We start from the raw sequence: 25,284 nt of genomic DNA on the forward strand, positions 1-25,284 counted from the left end.
ATAGTCTCACAGAAATATCAGGAGCCACTAGCACTTCCCAAACCACTGTTTTAGCGCTGCTAGCTTAAATTGAGGCGCTCCTTTCATGGGTTTTTATTCATGTAAGCAAGAACTACAGCTTTTATCAGGGTAAGTCTCTCGTAAAACCCATGAGTCCTATGCCTGCAACCATGATAAACAGCTGCACTACTGATTGAACAGATTCAAAAACAACTCTTGAATTAGATGAAGAAATGACAAAGAATAATATTTTTACCAAAATAGTTTATCCAACTTTTCCAACTTCAGCACATTGCAGACTTGGACTGCTGGCCAGCAAAAATGGCTCAGTGATTTAATTTTGTATTCAGTCTTAAAAAAATCTAAATTTTCTTGCTGTAATTGCAAAAAATCTGCCAATGAGGTAAGATGATTTTAAATGCTCCACTGCAATTTGAATTGACACAGGTGAGGCAAATCCCTTCATTAGTTTATATGAAAATAAGGTTTTAATACAAGATTTTATAGGAGGTAGAAGGTATAATTTGCTTAGGTGGAACATATTGAGCTTTTAAAGGTAAACTCCACCCTCAGATACTGTACTCTTACACTGTTATGTATGTTATGATGTTCAGTGCATTCCAGCGGTTACTTTGTGATGAAGTATTGTGATTTATTTTTTTGGTGTAGCCACGTTCCCTCAACCTGCCTCATCTACCTTTCAACAACCTCCAGGGAACTCACCTGAGTTTGTATTTAGCTGGATTTTACGTGTAGAAGAGCAATAAGAAGAGCAAGAGTTTCTAGTTGAGAAAAAGTGAGTCTCACACATCTTAGACACGATATCCATGTTAATTAGAGTAATATAGCCGCAAGCGGCGATTGAGGGGTCCAAGCACAATTTGATAAGACAGACACATAGACAAAACATTACAGAAGGTAGAAAGACACACACAAAAACTGACATGTTGTGAAGGTCAAACATGCAGTCTAACACTGGCTTTTCTGTTGGCCTGTGACTTCTGTCAAGTTAATCATTTCATTGCAACCACATTGTTGAAGTTATTCACAATGGCCAAACTTTCTATTAGAACACATACCACTTGTTCTTGACAACTAATGACTTCAGAAAGGACAAGACTGGATTTAAACCCACAACTTTCCACATGAGAGGTAGACACTTTACCTACTGAGCTTAACTCCTGCTACAGGGTTACTGAGGAGAAAATAACTAAAGGGAGAAGTATTGTGATAATAATAATAATAATAATAATAATAAACTTTGTTTGTTATAGCACCTTTCATACAAGAAATGCAGCTCAAAGTGCTTTACAACAAAGAAATTTCATACATGAAAATAGACATAGAATGAGCATAACATAAGATGGAAAATAAAACCCACTGAATAATAATAAAAATAAAGTTAAGAAATAGAGTACATAGAATAATTAAAATCAAGTAAAATACAACATTTTAAAAGAAGTGCAGCAGTGCATAAGTGCGAAGCAAAGTGTTAAAAAAAAAAAAAAAGTTTAAGGCCTGTATCAGGAAAGTCGTAGCTAGTTAAAGGCTAAAGGGAAGAGATACGTTTTTAGCTTTCTTTTAAAAATACTTAGTGAGCTGGCTTCCCTGATATCTATAGGCAGTGTGTTCCAGAGCTTTGGGGCGTAATTGACAAAGGCTGCATCCCCGATTTTCTTTCGGCTGTTGCTGGGAACCTCCAATAAACCAGCAGCAGATGATCGCAGTGTTCTTGAAGGCAAGTAGTGAACAAGGGAGTTAGAAATGTAGCTTGGTCCTAGTCCATTAAGGGCTTTGTATATAAGGAGGAGGACCTTAAAATCAATTCTAAATGTTACAGGAAGCCAGTGTAGAGCAGCTAAAACTGGACTAATGTGCTCTCTCCTCTTGGTTCTGGTTAATAGCCGAGCTGCAGAGTTTTGAATAAGCTGAAGTCTCTCAGTGTTTTTTTTCGGGAGACCAGTAAAAAGTGCGTTACAGTAATCGAGTCGGCTTGAAATAAAGGCATGAATCAATTTTTCAGCATCTTTTTGATTTATAAATGGTCGTACTTTAGCTATGTTTCTAAGGTGGAAAAATGATGTTTTTGTCACCTTGTTAATGTGGGACTTGAAGCTTAGATCTGAATCTAGGATAACACCAAGACTTGTAACCTCAGATTTAATCCAGGGAGTCAGTGTTCCCAGATTATTAAACAGCATTTCCCTTTTTGTTTTAGGGCCAACTAGTAGGATTTCAGTTTTGTCCTCGTTTAACTTTAAAAAATTTTTGCTCATCCATTTATTTATTGCCAAAAGACATGTAGTAATGGAGTTAGTAATGGAGTCAATCAATTGACAGCGCTAATCACTTTATAAAACATTGTAGTACTCTCCATTAACAAATAAAACAATAGTAAGTCACATGGGGCAGAAAGCCGCTGCTGCACTGCTCTCTATGGGTTGAAAGGTCTGGCCACACCCCAATCAGTGATGCCAATCAGGTATTTTGCCATTGACAGATGATGTCAAACACCTGCTTTGAGTTTTCTACACTCTGTGATTTAGGGCCTTATTTAAACGATCCATGGCGCATGGTCTAAAGCGCATGGTGAAAGTGCATTTAGGGCGTGTCCAAATCCAAATTGCTAGTTAAACGACGCACAATGTGGGCGCAAAGTAAGGCGCAAGGCGCAAAGGGGTTGTACTAAGTCCCTTAATTAATCATAGGTGTGTTTTGAGCATAACATGGACTCAACCAATCAGAATGTCATCTCCCATTCCCTTTAAGAGCCAGGTGCGCTTGCACCTTGGCGCATTGCTATTTAAATGGCGGATTTGGCAAGTTGAAGAAACGAACAGTTTTCTGCTGAGGAAACAGATCTGCTCGTGCGCGATGGCGATGTATGACACGCATCTTACTATCTGAATAATGGGCCCTTTAAATATCAGGAAAATACTGCGCCAGACTTTAGACCAGTTTTTGTTGGTCAATGGGGCAATCGCTTTCCGCTGCCTCATGATAGCAATGCGCCAACAATGCGCCTGACCACACCTCATTTTAAGACCAACACGCCCATGGGTGCAAAGATGGGCGCAAGTACATTAGCTAGTTAAACAACGTGGGCGCTGGGTGTGAAAATGACAACTGTGTTGGTCGGAAACTAGCAATGACACTTGCGCTGTGCTTTGCGCCGGGTGTAAGATAAGGCCCTTAGTGTTGATTTACTTTTCATGAAACTTCAAAAAGGTCACAGTTCATCAGGGACTTGAACTCACAACCTTGTGGTCCAAAGACCTGAGCTTTGCCACTCTGCCAACTTCCACTTTGGTGTGTGCCACAGTGGGGAAAACTGAGTAGTGGGTGGAATTTGCAACCCACCTGCCAATTTTTGGTGTTTCTAGGTCTTATGGTTTTTGCTGCACAAACACTTTTAGCAGAGAAAAATAATAATAGTATAAAGAAATTTTCACAGGGTCACAATAGGCAACCTTCGACTTAATATGACCTCAGTAAGCAGAAAACATACTACATGCATAAATTGCTGCTTTGTTGGCAAGTAGGACTTGGCCACCTGGGGGTTCGAACCCTGGACATTTGTACCCCCAGAAGATTACTTACTGACTGCACCACTGGGGAGACATGGTTTCCACACACCTTCGCACAAGTTGAGGCAATGACATCACATGTGCAAAACTGGGGTATTTTTGTCTATTTAAACTTGAAACGCTTACAACAGTCAAAATGTTAGTGATAAAATTCTGAAAAAAATCACACATTCTGCTGGTTTCGTGTGTTTGATCAAACATTTGTTTGATCAAACATTTGTCGAAATAGAAAATGATGTGCATACAGTACTAATTACAGTAAGATATTGAATATCACTGCGGACTCACAGTTTGACCGATCTGAACACCATTTGAAACACTTGATATCTACCATCTAGAGAATGTCTGTATCAATTTTGGTAGCATATAAATGAAGACTTGTGGAGATATAGATGTTAATTGATTTTGCATATTTTGAAAAATATAGAGTGACGGACTTCTGAATTGACCATAGGTTGCAGTGAGGCAAACTTTGTGCTGAAAAAAATATGAAAAAATATGAAAAAATTTCAGCTCTGTAGGACGTATGGGTGATTTATTTAGATTTTTTGAATTTTGGAATGTGAAATGTCTAGAAATGTAGATTTGTTGTAATAAGCCACACCCACTTTAATCAAACATTACCAAATTTTTTGCATCGACAGAGTCATGACCCTAGATCGTGCAAACCGAATTTCGTATGAATCCATGTAGCCGATTACGAGATATAAACTTTTTGCATTTATAGCGCCCACTAGTGATGGAACTACAAATGCTTTTGGGGGTGTGTTCACGCAACACTTCTCAACATGTGTTTCAAATTTTGGCTTAATTCGATGAATGGTTAATGAGTTATGGGCAATTTAGTGTTATGGTGTGTTTTGTTAAAAGTTTATTGGTGGATAAAAGCCAAACCATTTGACCTATCAATAACCTTTACACAACTTTGAAAGAGGACGGTCCCAAGATTCTCCACAGTAAGTTTCATGTGAATTGGATGAATGGCCTAGGAGGAGTTGCGAAAAAAGTGTTTCTTAAGTGTTTAAATAATTCAAAATGGCGGACAATGCAATATGGTGGACATTGAAAGTGATATATGGGTTGGACGTGGCACATTCCAAATAATCTAGGAACGCAATAATTTTCAGTCTACGATACATGGTTCAGAAATTATTGGCCAAAATGTAAAGTCCCTTGTTATAGCGCCACCATCTGGCCAATGTGCATGGGCTGCCTTGCCTGAGTAGCGGTGTGCCGTAGGAGCCCACCTGCCAAATATGGCTGCTGTAGGACTTACGGTTTCTGAGCTGCAGATACTTTTAGCGGAGAAAAAGAAAGAAAGAAAGAAAGAAAGAAAGAATTCCAGCAAATACAATAGGGTTCCAGCACTACGTGCTTGGACCCCTAAATATCCCAAACCTCAAAATGGACCCATAAATGCCAATGTATGTCGCCAATAGCTGTTTTTTTTTTATAGTGTTACAGTGTTTTAGGGAGGATTTTTCCTTTAACAAATGCACCTCCAAAGGAGTTCAGGGGCAGTCAACTCACAACATTGGATGCCTTTCCATTTAAATTTTAAGTATTTAGTTGATGCTGACAGCTGCCCTAGGCACCTATTGTCACCAGCATATTGGCATTCAAGCAAAATATCTTGCTACATGACCCTGGACACAGATTAAATAATACTACCTGCATCTATTTGTGTTGGTAAATGTGGTCTAATTATGATCTTTAAAGGTCCCATATTCTACACTTTCCAGTGTTTTATTTTATGTCTTGAGGTCCATTCAAAGCTGTTTGTGTGGTGTCATGTACCAAAAACACTCGCAATCCATTTTTACACATTCATTTTCCAGCATCTCTCCGAGCCATACCAAGAACAGGCCGTTTCTGTTGCTGTGTCTTTAAGGCTCGTTAATATTAATTGATTGGCTAACCGTTTCAAGAGTAAAACCTGAGACACCACAGCCTGGCAGCGACAGGTAGGGAAAACTCTCCGGTAAATAGACAACTGCTCAACCACTCAACCGCTTTGAAAAAAACACTTTGTTAGTCTATAATTTCTTACAAAAATGACAATGACCTTTGTGACGCCACAAAGTTACGGAAGTCCGAACGGCTCGTTCAGAGGCTTGGTTTTCTAATATGGATTGTGTAGATTTAGTTGCGTTTGCGTTGCGTGCGTTTTGATACTTTCACAAAGTTTAGATAGCACACTCAAGTCCTTTATAATCAATGAGGCAAGGGAAATCCTGTTTTCCACAATATGGGACCTTTAAACTAAATTTCCAAAGCTAAAGCTTGGTGATGGTGACCCGTTCCCCAGAGAGCCCATTTTAGGTGGTTTACTGTTCATGAACTTCTGTGGAGCTATGTGCACTAAAAGATGCAAATGTTCGACTGAAGTGATCTATTCCTATAAAGCCATAGGTAAACTGCACTTTCTAGACCTCTCTATTGTGGATTGGCAACAGGAGTTTTTGACTGACAGGTAAGAGACACTGTAGCATCCTCAGATTAATATTTCAGCAGGTAGAATTTGGGCGATAACCTTCAATGTTGACACTTAAACTCAAACTTTTCTATTCCACGAACAAACCAAAAACAAGACTAAACACAGATTTAGAATAACTGCACAAGAAGCCATACCTGTGGGACAGAGAAATTCTAAGCTCCAACATCTACTGTACTGATCAAGGTTGCTTGAATTATGAATCATGGCTATGGCAAGTGAGTCAGGGACTTGTTTCTGGTGTGTCCCCACAAGACAGGAGTGCTAGTATATTTTGATAAGCCTGGATTCTATAGTAAATGTGCTCAATTTGTGCCCCAAGCTAAGAAGGTTTAAAGGTTTAGAAGGTTTAAAGACCCCTTAAACGATATAACTGAAGATAGTTAAGTTCAGCAGACCCAAACCACTTTCATCAAGCATCCCACAGGGATCTTCTGAAATTCTGGGTCAACCAGTTGATTTTCAGACTGACTCAATATGTGGAACCACATGGAGCAATCTTTTCTAAATATGCCATGCTAAAAACACGGTAAAAACACTTCCTGGAATTATGAGGATGAGACAACACACATCTACTCACTACACACAAAGTTTTAAACTTGAGTGAAGTCTGATTTAGTGTTGCCTTACCTTGACAGGATGGAGGTGGGTTTTCAAAAAGCAAATGGGAGTTGAGTTTACAGATAAGCTCCGCCTTTCCGACCAGCGTGTACCCAGGGAAACAGCGATACTTCACAACATCACCTAACAGACAGAAAGCAGTGACATCTCTATTAACGTCATCATCATCATCATCCATTTAATGAGCACTTCAGCACTGGTCCTTCATGACGTCTGTGCAAGACAAAATTCCTGACTTAATTCCTCACTCAATCATAGCAATAGTTACATTTAAGATGTTTATTTGTTAATTTGTAAGTAGACAGCTGCTCCAAAATGGTTAACATGCTGCTTCTGGGCTCAATCCCAGCTTTTCTCTCACTCCATTTTGAAAGACTTAGGAAGTTTGACAGGCTTGCCAGCTGAAAAGGGGTGGAGATTTACCACCTGTCAGTGAGATGTCACGCTTGCTTAAAACATTGCCTGGGAGGGATGCAGTCTCCGAGTTCTCACAGAGGTGCCTCTCCTTCAAAAGTTTTAAATTCTTCAACACTTTTTACACCTTGTCTGTCACGTAATAAATGTTTGTATGTGCACTGCAAAATGCATAAGTTAATTGTTTTCCCCATACTAGTCCACAAAGTTGAATGTGACAAACAAGCAAATCCCACCTGTCCTTGAGCTTGGTCAAAGATTGTATAATTGGCTGTGAGACTGACCAATAACAAAGCTAGTGCTGTCCCTAGGGAGCTCCCTTCTGGCAGCTGTTGAGAATGTAAAATTTACCAACCCTCAAATATTCTGAATGCTTGTGAGACTTGGAGGTATGACGAGCCAAAACTAGTTCTCCTAAATTGGTCCTTACTCTGTCACAGTGAATGGCTCCATACCTTTGATGTTGCAAACTGAATGCAGCCCTGGTGCTGCTTTGGTATAGTTAGTGTGGCAACAATGAGTCATCATCTTGGTAAATCAATACACTACTTGTATAATCATGTACAAGATATCTGTTGTATTTTGTCAGTGTTCTGTAAAAACATTGCCCGTAAAAACAATTGAATAATTGAAAGCTACCGATTTCTCCAACATAGTTTTTCATGATCCTGGGACCAAGCTAATACAATGATAATGTATTTGAAAAGGGTCAAAAATACGAGGTTGCAAATGGAAAAAATAAAAAAAATCAACCAACTTTTCTGAATTTGTGAAAAGATGCAAGTTTTCTGCAGAGAAATGATGATATACTTTGCCAGAAGCGACTAGGCTCTGCATACCACTGGCTGGGTAAACTGATTTTGCTGTGGCTTTATGAAATGTCTATTTTTCAATGTTATAGCTCCTGTTGATCTGAAAGGTCACCAAAACTAAGAGTAAGATGCTTTGAGCAAATCACATAAAGCAGAGCCAGGGGGAAATGGAGAACTTGACAGCAGATTATTTCAGCCAAAATGGATGTGTCGTTTTCAACACGTGTAGCTCGGGACGACACACATTTGGTGTTACATTTCAACACAATATATTATGTACGCATTGTGCTGCTATTAACACATCTTTAACACATGTTGTGCCAAGATGTAACTATTATAGATTAACAAATAAAACAAATTAAAAAGTTAGACGTATTGCAGATTGTTTGATGATGCACTTCTGTGCATTCAGCTTTTAAAGACTGTTTTTGGCTGGACCGCAACAGCCGGGCCAGCCCTACAAACGCGAATGTCTGTCACTGACTGACTGACTGAGTGACTGAGTGACTGAGTGACTGAGTGATCAAGTTACACCATTGGTCGGCCGTGGCACGTGGCACATCATAGGATCACAGAGCCAGAAATTTCAGTTTTGTTTTCTCCGCCGAGATCAGGAGCCCGTTTCTCCCACACAGTAAGCAGGCTGACCAATATCATGCATGTAAGCTGAAGCTAAGGTAGAATCTATACAATTATATCATATCACGAGCGACACAAACAAGCATGGAGGTTTCATCACGGCGACGGCTTATTGCCGACCTTCCCGAAGTTTCCCGGGGCCACGGTTCCGGCCAGTGCCACTAGCTGGCCGCCGATTTGTTCCCGATGATCTGGCCGAGATTTTGGCCGGGGTCCCAACGATGATGCGCCCCCGGTGTCCGGCGAACAGCGTTTTCGGCACCGAAGGGTAACAGAGCGCCTGGCGCTTGGATCGGCAGGATCAGTGCGGGCTGTGGCCGCGGTGGAGACGACAGCGGTGGAGACGACAGCGGTGGAGACGACAGCGGTGGAGAGAGAGACGGGACGCGCTGGAACGATCAGTATGGATGTATGGACTATTATTCTGTATTAGCAGTCTACAGCGGAGTTAGTTACACCATTGGTCGGCCGTGGCACGTGACACACTCATACACGGCCCAGGCATATACTAGGTTTTGACCTAGTCTTGTTCTAGGTATTCTGCAGAGTAGAGTTACAGATTTTTATTTAAATAGTATTTAGCAATATACATGATTAACCTAATATTCAGATTTAATTATACAGATTCCAATCCAAAACGTCAAGATATAGGCAATTTTTCCCACAGTCTGACTAATTGGGCATTCCTACTTTCTGGAATACCCCCAGGTGTCTTTGTGGCCTAAGATGAATAAAATGTACTTCACAGGTTTTAAACTGACTCACATTTGTAACGTCATGGCACCTGCTCTCTCATCTTTCTTGTCTCTCTCTACACCGTATACTATCTAATGTCTATTATGATGTGCTATATCATTGGGTCATATCATAAGTCAGGATTATTACCTATCTGGAAGTCTTCGTCTTCATAGATCATCTCTGCGTTCTCCACAGCAGGGGGAGGAGGGCATTTCTTCAGACGGTAGGCTGGGGAGAGGGGAAAAAAATCTTAAAAAGTCACATTAGAATCCAATTGTAAAATACAAAGTAAAATGCAACACAATCCACAAAATGGATGTATTATCTTCACAAAGGAGGATGGGGCATTTTTGCGAGACAGACGATTGTTACGAGGCACAAATCACATCGTTATTCTTTTCATCTGAGATAGTTCAATCAATGTGTGTGAATTTAAAACTAGAAACCGGAGAACAAAGACTGCATCACTGTCCATTCCTGAAACTGAACAAAGTGTTTATTAGCATCTCAAAAACAACAGGTGCAATGGCCAGGTTGGACTGAGCATCCATCCTGAGAATGGGACAGTGAGTGTGATGTGTGATCTTTATTATTTTAAAGTTGGGCAGTTCTTCAGGGGCAGCTGTGCTTGTAGCTTGGAAATGTTATAGAGGATATTCTTATGTTTGCAACCAGCACTTCTTAGTTCTAGAGATGGGGGCAGCAGCAAAAACCACATAGTCCAACTTGAATAAACCCTATCTATGGCTGCGGGTGGCATGAGGATCTGCAGCTGGCTGGTTGAAAATGTAGGAGAGAACAGTATGTACAGTCCTGGCACTATAACACAATAATCCAACAAAAAAATAAGAAGAAGCTAAAACATTTGCAGAACAAATTGAAGAAAATATATAGCACACATGGTGCTGTTTCTGTCAGGGTGGCCTTGTGGGTAGAAAGGAACACTAAATGTGGTTTAATTCCCCAGCAACAACAGTGCTCATCTCTGCATTTGAGCAAGGACATTAAACGTAAATTCACACTCAAAGAATTGAGTTGGTCCTCACTTGAATAAACAAACAACAAAACAGCATCATGGCTTTAACCATTTTAAATAGATAACTATTTTTCTATTTTCTCTGCCTGCATACTGAAGAAAACATTGAGAGACAAATGTTTCCAAGTGTGTACGACCTCTCCTATTTTCTAGTAATGTTCCACTGGTTCCACAAACAAAAACATATTCTGACCTTAAGAAACTGATAGAGTCTGGTGGCTTTTCAATTAAACCCTCAACTTCTAGAGAAAACTTTTAGAGAAAAATGCAGAGTGATTTGTTGTAAAATGTTTCTTGGTGGGGCAGAAAACAGCTGAAAGCGCATCAGTTAGACCTTTTCAGACCTATATGGGTTCATTTATTCTCCTTAAGAATGGGAAGTTTGTAATAGAGTAATAGAGAAAAGAGTGGGAAAAAAAACACACACTAGTGTGACCTTGCATTCAATAGACTTATTCAATGGTTGTGGACACACTAATACCCACACAGAGGCCACACTAGGACTGGGTGTTGTAAAGCACTATCCATCAGTACTATAACGATTTGTGGTATTGGCATTAATTATAAGGCATCAAAAGGTACTGAAGGGTATCGAGAAGCTTCAAAGTGGTCAATTCCTACATCAAGATCTAATGTTTTCTTATTCTGTATGGAACTGTTCACTGAGGAAATCAATTGGGCGAGGTCTAATTCTACTTACAAAGGCAGATGGCATGTAGCCTATAAATATCAAACAGAAAATGATTTACTCTATATTACTTTATATTTACTCTATATTACTCTATCTACTATAATGAAATGTGCATTCAACAAAGAAAGGTATTCACAAAAGTAGAACCAGCACTGAAGTTGAAGTATTTGAATCGGTGTCCGTATGGACGTTTTTTTTTTTCAGGATAAGTAGCCCCATTGCACACTATTTGGAAAACATCTCCTGGAGAGATTTAATCCATGAAATCGACATTTAGATGAGAAAGGTCTTGTTTTAATGTCCCTGTTAAGACGGTGTTTCCCCCAACATTGTTATGGATACACACACAGTGCTTAGAGAAATATGATTCAAAACCAACCACTGACAATGCGCTCTAAAATTTCACGATTTGCATGGATGTCAGTGGGGGAGAAAAAACTATTTTTCTCAATTATTGAAAAAGCTGACTTTAAAGATACAAGAGGTTTTTTTTTACAGGACATCGATTTTATGATTGTAATAATGGCAGAGGAAATACGGTTTGGAAAAACTCTCCTGAGCAATCTTTAATTCATGACATCGACATTTCGATCAGGAGGGCTTTTCTTTTCACATCTTCATGAGGCTTACGTTTCCCCATCCATCGCTGAGAATCCCATGTTATAGTGTCTGTATGTGTGTAGTAGCGTTTCCCTGCTATGACTGTAAATCAGACTTCTCTAAAAAAGAAGTATATGGACGCTGTTCCATTGAGATCTCCCCAAAGCCCCGCAAATAGAACTGTAATTCAATGTCTGACACCGGAACATTTGCTGTGTGTGTGTGTGTGTGCATGTGTGTGTGTGTGTGTGTTCACAGTGGAAATATGGTATTATGGTATAAAGAACCCTCCAGTTGAGAAATAGAAGTTCGTCTGCCTGTGTCTGTGTGTGTGTGTGACTATCTATATAGGTGTCTGTGTGTATAAACAAAATATTTACACACTCACATATGAGTGTGTATATATACTATATACAGTTCTCTCATAAGAAACATGCATAAGAACCAAAAGAAGCATGTGTGTGAGAGTGTGTGTCTGTACCATGGAAGTTGAGTATGAAGAACCCTCCGGTTGAGAAGTCAGAATGAAAGCGGATCAGGACTTTTGGGCTGGCACTGTAGGCTGATTCTAATGCTGTGTTGCCACTGAAGACTCCCAGTTGAGGACTGGACGCATCTGGGCCGTCCCTAGAGGGGAAGCAAGAGAGGAAGAGAGAGAGAGAGAAAGAAAGAGGGGTAGAAAAACAGGCTGATTTTAATGCCGTGAAGACTGGAAGCATCTGAACCACTGCTAGAGAGAGATGGACAGAGAGAAACAGAGAGGCAGATAGTAGTGGACAGACAGATATAGTTGTATGATGTAGTGTTAATTGTTTTTCAGATTTCCTCATCAACACACTACCTCTACACTGCAAAATTATGACAAGTTCAAAAGTCTTTCTTGATCTTGTATCATACTGTATCTTGACATGATATGCGTTTTTCTGTGGTAGTGTTAAATTACCTCTTCTTACACAGCATCGGAAAAGCATCACTGATGAGGTATGATATAAGAATTCAAAATGCTTTATTTAACTAGTATTTTCCATAGCTTTGAGAATGTAGGGATAGATAATATCCCAGAAATATTACAATGTTTTTTCATATTTTCGAGAATAAAATGATATTTGACAGGAGCATTTCAGGAGAAATTAACACTTCATGAAAAGTACATGACTCTAGTTACACTTTGCGACTTTTATGAGGATGTGGTCTGGCTCATCAGATCACAGTGAAAGCAAAACTGGATTTGGGAATGTGTAGACCTGCTCAGTTAATGTGTCAGGGATTGTTATGAATTAACAATTTTGCTTTTACTTATTGGATTGAGTCACAGAGAAGAAGAGAGACCAAAAATAGCCTTTGTTAATAGAGTTAAAAAGCTATTAAGTTTACGAGCTTGTTCATTTACGGGGTTTTAAAACCATTGTAGTTTTTGTGAGGGTTTTTTGTTTGTTTATTTTTTTTTATTTCTAACTAGTTCAATGAACAAAGCCCTTGGATTAAAGGCTTAACTTTACCTCATTAAATATTTAATGTTGTTGAACGGTTACATTTTTAAAAAAGTTTCTAAATGGCCAATTTTAGGCGTTTTAATGAACAAGCCATTGGATTAAACAAGGGTTTTAAAATTTTTATTCATGAAGAGTGCCTGGGCTCTCTAGGCTCCTAAATAATTCAAGGTCTTCTGAAGGTGTTGGAGCTCATTTGATGAATCAAAAAGTGCAATTTGGGTCATTTTAATCAAAACATGAATTTAGAACATTCTGAGTCTATTTTTGCTTCATGAAAAATATAGAAACCCATTGGCAATATTTCCTTCAGTCCAAACTCACATTTGGGGCATGTGTGTGTATATTATTTCTGAAAAATATACTGTATGTCACACAGCATAAAATCATCTAACTGGAATTGATTGGTTTTTTTTTTTTGTTGTTGTTGATGTCTTAACTTTCCTCAGGTAATTTTATTTTCACAACAGTAATCATTTTATAAGAGCAAGGGTCAGCTTTTTCAGTTGCAGCATGTCTCATTTTGGGATGAAACTCTTCACATTAACCATTACAAGTTGTGTATTGAATGAAAATTATGCCCCAAATCAACCTCATATTAACCCAACAGCTCACACAGGGCATGTTGCGTCTCCTCCTCTCTCCTCTCCACTTGAATGCAAACTTCCAAACAGACGGGAACAGTCAGAGGCCTAATTCAGGACAAATGCAGCGGTCACAATCGCATGAGTTCAATGAGGCAACGTCTGTTACCATATGCTATTAAGATTTCATTGCTGATGCACATAATTAAAAAACATTCTAACTGAAAATTCCATCCTAAAAAGTTTCAGAGAGCCTGTCTTCATAATTTGAATAAGGTGTAGCCCATTAATTCAGTGTAAGCCTATCCCACCTCCCAACTGCTCCCATCTCCCACCCAAAAAGCTCATTCCCAAGAGCCTGGATGAAACATATTCTGCTAATTAGTACATTCAGTCAAGGGCACTCACAAGAAGCCAAGAGGAACAAAACTTGCTCAAAAACAATGCTGCCATACACCACAGAACTCTGTATTCGATAGGATTTAAGGAGTAAAGACGAGCAGTGAGTGCATGTCTGTCAAAAGGAAAGGTGGCTAAAGTCAGTGATGCGAGGACCTTTGATCTGACTGACAACAACTGGAAGGCAATTACGGATGTTCTACCTGTTCTGAAATCACTGAGGTGCTACAGCTTTCTGTAGTGCAATGAAAGAAAAGTCTTTAATTTGAAAATATTTGCAATGACAGTTACTAATGTGAATTTAATCTTGTGTTTATGATTTTGAAGTAATTTGTAATACATTTATTAGACAGAACATGAAATAAATCCAATCATCAAACCAAATCCAAAGATTAAATCAAGGTTTTATCTTTAATGACCATTCAGATATATGAAAACCAGACAACTCAAGTATCCCTGTCTTCCTTCTGAGCCTTCAGTGACTCCCCAGTATGTTCATGAGCCTGAGATACAGCAGCTAGTCTGAGCAGTGCAAGAGGTCCATTGTGAATGCACTAATCTCATATTACAGACGTGTTGTGGTACCTATGCAAGCTATAAGAAATTTCATATTTTTCTCCTCCAAAAATGTGTCAAAAACCCATGTATCACCACAATCAACTGCAAAATAACTTTATACTGACTAGGTGAGATTGAAAAGGAGCAGTGGGCCATTGTAAATGTATTACTTTCCCACTGCCTGCATTTCAACTGCTCAGTCCCTAGAGCTTGACTCTTGAGCCTGAAAATTCAAGCCTGACCTCACCCAAACACCAAACATTTCTTTCCTAACCCAAACCAAGCCCAAGCGGTGATGGCTTTTCATGAGTCCAACCCCAACTTGCGTCTAATATGTTTTTTTTCTAAAAAAAAAAAAGTACTTTTCAGTGTTATTCTGAAAAGTAAAAAGGATGCAAACTCAAGCCATGAAGTGAGAAATTTATCTTGACCCAACCCAAACCTGTCAGATCCAGTCGAGTCCCGTTGGATTTGCGAATCAAGCTCCACCACTCCCTTCATTACATTTCCCACTCCCCACTGAATCTCATCATTACTGCCAGAGTTCCCCAGCCCTCTCCAAGTCTGCGAACGGCCATGGAAGCGAGCTAGATTGAATTGGTCAGTGGCCCCATTGTAAATGCATTACACTCACACTCCCTGTATTACAATCCTACCTCCACACTGAATCCCATTATTACTGCAGGAGAGTGTGTGTATGCATGGCACAGAGTATGTATGTGTGTGTGTGTGCGTGTGGGGTGTGTGTGTGTGTGTGTGTGTGTATTAGGAGTGTATTGTACTGTGATCTCTGTGTAGCTGGGCTCTATCAACCATGCCATCTGCTGATGAGTGTGTTTGTGTGTGTGTGTGTGTGTGTGTCTCCCTGTATGATAGAAACATACATAATTGACACATAAGTTGATATACACTCTGTTATAGATGCATGTGTGTGTGTGTGTATGTGAGTTTGTGTGTGTGAGAGAGAGAGACAGAGAGAGAGAGAGAGAGAGAAATACAAAAAAAAATTGGTGTAAAAGTTGATACAGCTCCACCATCTTTTATTAGTGTGCAAGGAAGAGAAAGTGTATAAGTACATCCCAGACTTACCAGGCGGTGATGCAATCAGTTCTAGGATAAAGGGTAACATTGAAAAGAATCTTATGCACCTGTGTGTGTATATGTGTGTGTGTGCACATACGTGTGTGTGCGTGTGTGTGTGTGTGTGTGAGCGCACCCAGACTTACCAGACAGCGATGTAATCAGTGACAGGCTCTGTCTGCAATAAGGTAAAGTTGATATAGACTCCATGTCCATGGGGAACAGTGATGAGCCAGCTGCAATCCTGGGAGTTGGGGTATTCATTGGGGTACTGAGGTGAATAGATCGTCCCATTGTCAGCCGTAACATTATAGCCACAAGGAGCTGTAGAGAGCAAAGAGGAAAATAATTATCTGTCTGTCTGTCTGTCTGTCTGTCTGTCTGTCTGTCTGTCTGTCTATCTATCTATCTATCATTATGGTTTAGAAATGTAAATAGATCACTTTCGCCTGCCAAATTAAAACTGCAAGCATCAGGAGAGAAGAGGTGGATGGAGGACAGAAGTGATGATGAGAGCATAACCCGATGACAGAACACCTGCAGAACGACTCCAGCAGGGAAACGCAGCTCGCTGAAACCTTTGCACCAGCTGTTCTTTTGCTTTAACTGTAGAATATGTGGAATGTGTATTAGTAGTAGTAGTAATTGTAGTAGTAATAGTACTAATAGTAGTATTGCTTATGCTGATAATACATAAATAATCCAGGTGACACAGGTATGTTTCTTACTTATTCCACTTTCATTGTCTTCCACAGTTTTGGTTGCCTGTAATATTGGTGAAACATTTCCAGCTGAAGCTGACAGCAGGTCAATCGGCATAACAGCATTTGCTAAATGCTTAAAATATAACATGTAAATTGCCCATGCGTGGATGAAGCTGAGGGCTTGCTACATACACTCAACTCAAATTTACTCTTCTCACACTATGAACCGAATTGTACGGTTCATTTACAGCTTCATTTTCATGACCCTGCAGATCATGAACCCACTCAAAACACATTCTAAAATTTCAAAAATACATTGATGTCAGAAACAAATATCTGAATTATTTTCTTCATTCCTGACTCTCTTCCAAGGAAAGTAGCTATGGCTTCTCAAAGAGTCATTAGAAGTTGCTACTTTGCATATGAATACATTTGCTTCAGTTCCCGACTCCCCGCTCTCAGCAGAGGCTTCGCTGTGTGTGGGAAGTGCTGTGACCACCACCCTCTTTGGATTAGACAAGCAAGTAGTGTAAATAGGCATCCAGCTGTACAGATTTGCTGCAAATTATTTAGGGAGTCCACACATTAACATTTGTTCCAATGGTAAAAGAAAAGTTGCTAGATTTGTCGCTAGTTGCTTTCTAGAAATAAAGTCATGAGGAGGCTCTTAAAAGTTGCTATATTTCGTGACAAGTTGGCAACAGTGAGTTTACTTTAAGACAAGGTTTTCATCTGAGAGTAGTGAGAAACTTAACGTCAACGTCTGTTTCTATTTTAACTGATTGAAATAAAGCAAACAGGCCTGACATTCATATTCCTGACAGATGAAGCACTTCAAACAACTGTACATAACAAACTGTTTACACACACCAGCCAGAGTGGTCAGATATATGCATGAAGCCGATTTCAGTTGTTAATGAAACAAAACAAAAAGTAATGAAGCAAACCTAAACTAAACAAATTCTCAGTCAATGTAATTGGTCATATGGGATATCTGATCCTGCTTTTAATTGGCTGATTGATTGCTAGGTAGACTCTTACCCTCACAGCGGGGAAATACGTGATTCCACTTCCGGTTGGTCCCATGCTGGCACGTTAACACTGGATGTCCAATCAAAACGTAACCAGCGTAGCACTGAAAGGTTATTGATTGGCCAGCACTGTAGTCAGTGTTGATGATGTCACCGTTGGGAAAGGGGGAGGGGTCCTGGCAATTTTGAAGTTGATAGGCTGAAAGACAGAGATGGAGGGAGATGACTGCACTGGTTGAAATACTCCAATTTACTTTCAGGTTTACTTTGATCTTAACAGCTTCATTTATACAGGAAAATAAAATAGACTAGAGAACAAAAAAGAAGAGAAATCTGAATAATCAAAACAAACTCAACACACAGACCAAACAACTAAAAACATAAACAGATATTCAAATAAAATGGGAATTTAAAAAAATATTCAAACAAACTGCTCTCTGGCTAACTAGACAGACAGACAGATGGTCATACACAGACAGATTATATAGCATAGAGAATACAGAATATAGCAATATAGCACTTGTGGATTAAACACTGGTCTTGCAATGAACTGCCTTCTCGTGTTTCATCATGCATTCCTCAATCTGTGTCTCCCTCTCTTTCAGTCCCTGTTGCTCCCTCTCTCCCTTGGCTTCTTTCCTTCCTTCTCTCTCTATCTCTCCTCACATGTATGCATGACATGGCAGCACTTGCTTGTGGAAATGTCAGCATCAAAGGTCTATTTAGCGGAGAACCTCGACTGCCACCAGTGCCACCGCGCTGTCTTCTCCATCTTCTCTTTCCTTCTCACTCTTTTCCTCTCTCTCTCTCGCTCTCTCTCTCTCCCTATATATCTGTATGTTATCTCTGTTTAATAATATAACACCTTCCGTTTAGTGTTGAGTCTTTGTTTTCTGGAACTTTCACTTCCATTTAGGAGTCATGTGCGCTGGTGTGTCCATTAATCTTTATCTGTTTCCTTCTCTCTTCCTCCCCCTCTCCCACTCTATATATATATGTGAAGGGTTTCATTCTAAGACACTAGATATCCATTTCGGAAAAAAAAATGCTACCTGAAATTCATCATGCAATATTTGAGACACATAAATGATTCTGTCATCAAAAATGAACTGTAAATAAGCAAAGGTCTTACGGTGATAATGTGCTTAACTTTCATGCCAGCAGTCAATATGGGAGGGGGGGAGTCTTTTTTAATGGAAGAAATGTCATTTTTGAACGAAAACACACACACACACACACACACTTCATATATACTGTATATATATGAAGAGTTTATACATATGGGTTTGTTTTTATATACATTTGTGTGTGTGTGTGTGTGTGTGTGTGTGTGTTTAAGTAAGCCTTGTTTTAGTCATGCTGGCCAGAGTGCATCTCTTGTGTCTTTGATGTGAAGCAGCTTAGGTCTACAAGTAAAGCCTGCTGGACAGGATGCCATTCCATCACAGAGGCTTACCAACAATCCATCTCTTTTAATGATGACAAGAAAGCCATGAGGTCCAATTTTTAAGTCTTTAGCATGCCAGGGAAGCTCAAAACCTCCTGGTATAAATATTTTATTCATCCTACCCTTCATTTGTTGGGAAGTTGGGAAGGCTTTGGTGTGGTGGCTTAGGTGTAATATAGCCATTAGTTTCCACCAATTTCTTCAGAAGTTTTTGAGGGCCCATTTCATTGTTTCCTTGGGATCCTACCTAGAGCTTGGAGAACTAAATTATAGACTCACCCCGTTCCATCAATTTAAATCTAGGTCTGTTCTCTGAGTATCCACTGTATGAGTTTCAAGTAGAATAAGGAGGCTTTGAACGTGGAGTGACATCTCAGGGTTTGCACCATTTTCTATCCATAGTCATTGGCCAAAATAAACAAACCCTAATTGGGTAATTTCACCTGTAAACTCACCCTGATAGGTCAATTTGAACCCCGGCCTGTTTTCTGAATGGTCACTGTAGAAGTGAATGATCGTCAAGTGGGTGGTGCTTAGCAGAGGGGGCGGGATCTGGGAGCCAGTGAACTGTCCAATGAGAGCTGAGCTGTGCTGTGGTCCCGCCCTCACTTCCAGGAAGTCATGGTTGTCCTCCGAGGAGAAGTTCTGGAACTGGATATGGGCTCCTAGAATACACACACATAATATTATGTTCTAACATAATAGGCTATGCATAATAAAAATGTATAAGAATAAAGTGATGATAAAGTGATGGTTAGGCCCAAAAGGAATCTAGACATATCTTTAATTTTATGTGGTATATTTGGCTTAAAATCTGTGGGAGATATCATATCATATCATATCATATCATATCATAATATATAATATATAGTATCATATATCATATCGTATTGTATCGTATCTAAATAAACTGGAAATGAACACAGACACATGCATGGCATGCACACACAAACACAAACTGTGTCAGTGCAGTCAGGATACAACACACACTATGTGTTAGCCTTCAGTTAAACATGTGGTGAAGCTTTCAGTGTGTTGATGCTACACATTTTTTGTTAAAAAGAAACACGGGTGGTGGTGTTAGGGAGATAGGGTTGGGCTGATCTGGCATTTATTTGACTGTATTTTTGTACTTGTTGCTTCTTTCAGCCCAAGGGCTGCTATGTTACAAAACCAATAAAGATATTGTTGAAAAAAAAGAAAAGAAACACAAGGTCTGTGTTGTCCCAAACTACTGTTTGTGTCTGTTCACAAACAGATGTACTGAAAGTGACATGTCCTTTTTAGGAATGCTCCTCCATTCCATAATACTTACCATATCCAGTTGGCAGGGTGAGTTGCCAGGTGCAGTCCAGGTTGCCGGGGTAGTTGCCAGGGAAACCAGGACTAAGGATGACACCACTCATTTCAGACAACACTCCACCGCAACGAGCTGACAACACAGGCACAGGAGACACATTGTTAACACAGGCAACACATCAGCAATATAGAAACCATCACTTAATCCTCTATGTTTATTCATCAGTGGTGGGCCACCACAGAAAGAAGATTACTAATGCAGGAAAAATGAAAAATATCTGGTAAAATTTATAATTACATATATCATTTTAGCACTGCAACATCCACTAGAACCACAATTGGGATCAAAACAGGAATGGATGTGGAATCAAATCTAAAACCACTCTCTACCACCACTGCTACAAAAAAATGTAGGAAGCACTGGGTTTTACACATACTGAGGGGGGTAATGGCAGGGCTGAGTTTAGCTGGATCTAGCATCTCAAGGCTGAGTTTAACTGGAATTGGCATCTCAGAGCCACAGTTAGTTTTCACCAAAGACTAAATAATTCAGGTCTAAACACAAACATCAATGTAATCAAGGTTCCTTGACACCATTGCAGAAATTGGTAACCTTGGGTCCAGCACTGGGAACAGAATTATATTTGGACCAAGCAGGCATACTGATCCTGTAGATCACTGACCCCATGTCAGTCTAGAAGTTGTTTACTTCCACATATCGGATCCCAATCTGATAACATTCAACTTAGTTATTCAGTCATTCTTAAGAAATGCTAAAATTCCTCATTCATTTACCCAATGAAGTATTACAGTGTTAAAACAGTGTTATTTTGAAGAATATTCAGCTGCCAAATTAAATCATGGGACTGTTACTTCGGCAACTGACAAGGCCAAATTCAGAAATGAGAAACTGTGATATATTGACAAACCTGGAGTCTCCAACTTCTAGCTTGGAAGATGAGATCCATTCTTTTCATAATGGAAGTATTGTTTTGTGAAAGCTTACAATTTTAGTGTCTTTATTACTTTATCTGAAAGACATGGCCCTTTAAGAAGAAAGCTCCATCACCTTAAGGCACATAAGACCCATTCAAAACAATGTTAAACACATGGGCGTCAACTGGGAAATAACTTGGAGACACAACGTTTTCATCCACCAGTAGTAAGATATGATTTCCTTTTATTCTAAGGCTGGGGTGAATGTCAGGTGGGTGTCAATTGTTGTAACATATCCAGACAAAATACAATTTTGCCAACTTAGTGATAAAAGATCATGAAGACAGTAGTTTTACAAATAACTGTTAGGCCCATAAACCCATGACCCTGTTGTGCTACTGGAGTGCTAGTGTCACCTTGTCATGCTAGCCTAAAAGATCAATGTGAACCTCACATCTGCAGTAGCTGTGCAGATGTGTCTATGTGTCATTTATTCCATTAGACAGCTTATTCATAACAGGATCTAGCCTACAAAGCAGTGAGTGCCTGTGTGTGTGTGTGTGTGTGTGTGTGTGTGTGTTACCTATACAAAGAGGAGGTGGGTAGTTCCATCGACGCACCGTTCCAGGCATGCAGGAAATGTGAGAATGGCCCTGAAAGTGATATTACAGGATGTTAGGGTAAAGAGAACAGATATAAGGAACTATATATTTTCAAAAATAAAGTTTGTGTTGTTTCTTGGTTTTATTTATGGAAATACTACAGAAAAGAATAGAGGAAAAAGTCTTTGGGACTTGACTTGGACTTGGATTCTAAAGACATGGAATTTGATTTTTACTTGTGATCTGAAGACTTGACAATGAATTATGTGTGTGTGTTATCTGGAAAATAATTTCTCGGCCTGTGTACAGATGCAGCCATTGTAGAAGTTCCACTTTTTGCTGAATGCGTGCTAATTGTTGATGCTCTTGTAATTTCTTGTAGCATCAATGCGGGATAGATTCAGGATAATTGTATGAAGGGGACTTCTACAATGGCTACCACTGTACAGTATACACTCCGGCCCACAGCTGAAGGCCAATTGTTAATTGACTATGTACATCTACAGTATGTATGTATGTATGAACAAATGTGTCTGCCTGTCTGCGTTAATTACCTGTAGCATATAGCCAGGTTCACAGGTGAATGCCACCACCTCATTGACCATATATCTGTCTCCCGTTTTAATCCCATTGGCTGGGATCATTGGCTCTGGACAGGTGGTCAGACCAACCGCTATAAAAAAACCAAAACAAGATGAAATACAGCATTACCATTACGCACTCTATTTACTTGTATTGTTGTGTGCTTTGCCATTAGCTCCAATCATGGGCTTTGGACAGATGATGAGAGTTATTAGTTATTCCCATTATAGACATCTAAACTAATGTTGTTATTTACATTTTAATCAAAATCAAAATATTATTATAAGAAACTAAATTTTAATAATGAACAACAGCAAATTTTTCCCCCTCATCTTTTTTCTACTCCAGACTTCCCACCACAGTCTAGACTCATGAATCACTCCCTACCATGGACAGTACCTGGACACTTTTTGAGGAAAGCTTCACCTCCACCTCTCCTCTATCGTCCCCCTCTACTTGTACCTGACCTTGCTCTTGACTTGCCACCCCATGAAAAAAACCATTAAATCTCACTGGATACGAGCATCTGCAAGCAAATGAAAGTATTTGGAGGTGTTCCTAATATCTTCTTTCCTAATACTCAAGAGTTTTTCCATGATTTGACAGTTAGTACAACAGCTTGCACATCTCCAGTGGTGACAGGGGTCTCTGAAATGTGCTTACAAATATGTGAAGGTAACATAATGACTTTGGTTGTGTATTCCCAATGCAATAGAGGTTAAAAGCATCTTTAATAAGTTTGACAGCAACCAATTCTTTATCAAATAGCATCAGTAGGGGTGCATCTGTGTGTGTAAGCTAGTGTGTGCGAGTGTGTGTGCCTGTGTGCTTCACTTGGAAACTTCCGCAGGAGACTGCCCTAGAGCGGTTACCATGGCAACAAAGGGGGGGAAAGGGGGATGTGAGAGAAGTGAGAGAAGGAAAGAGAGAGAAAAAAAGAAAAGTGAATGTGTGTGTGTGTGTGTGTGTGTGTGCGTGAGAGAGAGAGAGAGAGAGAGAGAGAGAGAGAGAGAGAGAGAGAGAGAGAGAGAGAGAGAGAGAGAGAGAGAGAGAGAAAGAGTTTGCGTATGTTTGTATGTGTATTTGCGTGTGTGTCTGATCTTGTTGGTTCATTATCTACCTTCCTACCAGCAAAACGATGTGATCCCACTGAGATGACGCACACACACACACACACACACAAACACACACACATATACACACACCCAAATCCAGGTGGCCCAGCCCTGTGTATAACTGTCTGTGTGTGTGTGTGTGTGTGTGTGTGTGTCTGTATGCGTGTGTGTGTGTGTGTGCGTGTGTGTGTGTGTGTGTGTGTGCATAGAGGGATGAGGGGGACTTTTGTTTGATGGAGCAAAAAGTGAAAAAGCCGCATGAGATTGGAACTTGGAAGGACACACGCGCGCGCACGCGCACACACACACACACACACACACACACACACACACACACACACACACACACACACACACAGAGACATACACACACAGTGTATTATTAGGCAGAGCATCAGCAGGCTGTCATGACAACTGATCAATGAAACTATTCCATTTGGCTGACCATCTCTCTCTCTCTCTCTCTCTCTAGAATGCACTAGCATACTGCTCCATCTTTTCCCTGGTTGCGAGAGAGCAGTGATGCTGGACCTTGTGTTTTAATAAAATGCTGACAATACCACATAACACCCCACTAGGGCCACTAGCAGTGCTTCATTTGTAAATGATGAGGTCCCGGAGCACCAAGTGGTCGGTGTTCCCGCGAGTCGGTGTGGAGGGAAAAGGTTCCAGAACATATCAAGACAACAAGCGCATTGGAGGCACGGTGGTGCTCAGTACAGCCATATAGCTTACTGTAGACCTAACAGCCTAAACATTACTAAATGACAGACTATATAACCTTAGAGCTCCGACTACTGGGGACCTATAACAATATTTGATTATTGCATAGGCTACATAAAGCTCATTTTTACAAACCTGCCCTTCAAGTAGTGGACTAAAGATATAACTGCACTGTCCACAACATAAAAATGCCCACATAGGCTACTATGAGACATCCTAATCATACATAAAGGAAACTGCAATGGCTTCAACCATTTACCAGAGAAATTCTGGTTCGAGTAGTTACGCATCAATATTCAATACAAATACTTTCATAGGATATCGATTTTGAATGTAGGAAACAATGTCAGCGAATAATGCAATAAAATGTGTCGTGGTGCAGCTAGAAGTAGACCTAAATGCGACACTCAGCTGGACCGTGTTGGTTTTGAAATGCCCACAGTGATGTGCCCGCATATTTAATTGTGGGACTTACAGGTCCGCAATTTCTGATTCGCAGTCATCTATGCAAATATGAATTTTTATTGTCCCAGCAGAGACCTAATAGATTACAGAATATGATAACACATTTACAAACAAAAAAAAAACACGCTTACCTTGTCTAATTTTCCAAAATAGTCCACACAGCGGACATATGGACAGCAAATTCAACTTTTAGCCATGATGCTGTCTGAAGTTTACCATAACACATTCTGCAGAGCAGCTCACTCATGTGTGAAGTGATTACTATGCGCTTGTTGTTACTTTATAATAGGATAATCACCTGTCTTCATATGGAAATGAGACAGTTAGGTTTTTGGAAGGGAGGGGAAAGGAAATAAGAGTCAACTATTGGGATTATTACATGGCAGATAAAAAAAAACCAAAAAACGTTTCATGCCACCAGGTGCCGGGTCCACGCAAATAGGTACTGGAATGCAGGTAGTCCAAAACCGCAAGGTGCCGGATCCTGTTCCGGCAGGATCCAGCACAAATTAAGCACTGGCCACTAGACTACGACTAGACAGTGTCAGCATTTAAGTCTGACTAGATTTACAGTACTTCTTCTTCAGTACTGACACACTGGTGAATACACTCTGAGATAAGAAGCGAGATATCTCAC

The 25,284-nt window shown here is 39.9% G+C and overlaps 1 protein-coding gene across 1 annotated transcript in view; it reads right to left on the reverse strand.

Moving 5' to 3' along the window:
- The window catches only part of LOC139662346 (CUB and sushi domain-containing protein 1-like), a 107,241-nt gene that overhangs the window by 45,597 nt on the left and 36,360 nt on the right, over positions 1–25,284 (reverse strand). Inside the window, exons 13-21 of the mRNA XM_071541005.1 lie at positions 22,317–22,435; positions 21,744–21,813; positions 20,241–20,357; positions 19,381–19,590; positions 17,489–17,677; positions 15,890–16,067; positions 12,114–12,259; positions 9,453–9,533; positions 6,712–6,825 (exon numbers count right to left, since the gene is read on the reverse strand). Of these exons, the coding sequence (XP_071397106.1) occupies positions 6,712–6,825; positions 9,453–9,533; positions 12,114–12,259; positions 15,890–16,067; positions 17,489–17,677; positions 19,381–19,590; positions 20,241–20,357; positions 21,744–21,813; positions 22,317–22,435 (1,224 nt within the window). The remainder of the gene's footprint in view (positions 1–6,711; positions 6,826–9,452; positions 9,534–12,113; positions 12,260–15,889; positions 16,068–17,488; positions 17,678–19,380; positions 19,591–20,240; positions 20,358–21,743; positions 21,814–22,316; positions 22,436–25,284) is intronic.

Source organism: Centroberyx affinis, unplaced genomic scaffold (genome assembly GCF_046629955.1).
Source record: "Centroberyx affinis isolate AG114_WGS23_722 - 3 ecotype Tasmania unplaced genomic scaffold, CSIRO-AGI_Caff_v1 ptg003767l_1, whole genome shotgun sequence".
Lineage (NCBI taxonomy): Eukaryota > Metazoa > Chordata > Actinopteri > Beryciformes > Berycidae > Centroberyx > Centroberyx affinis.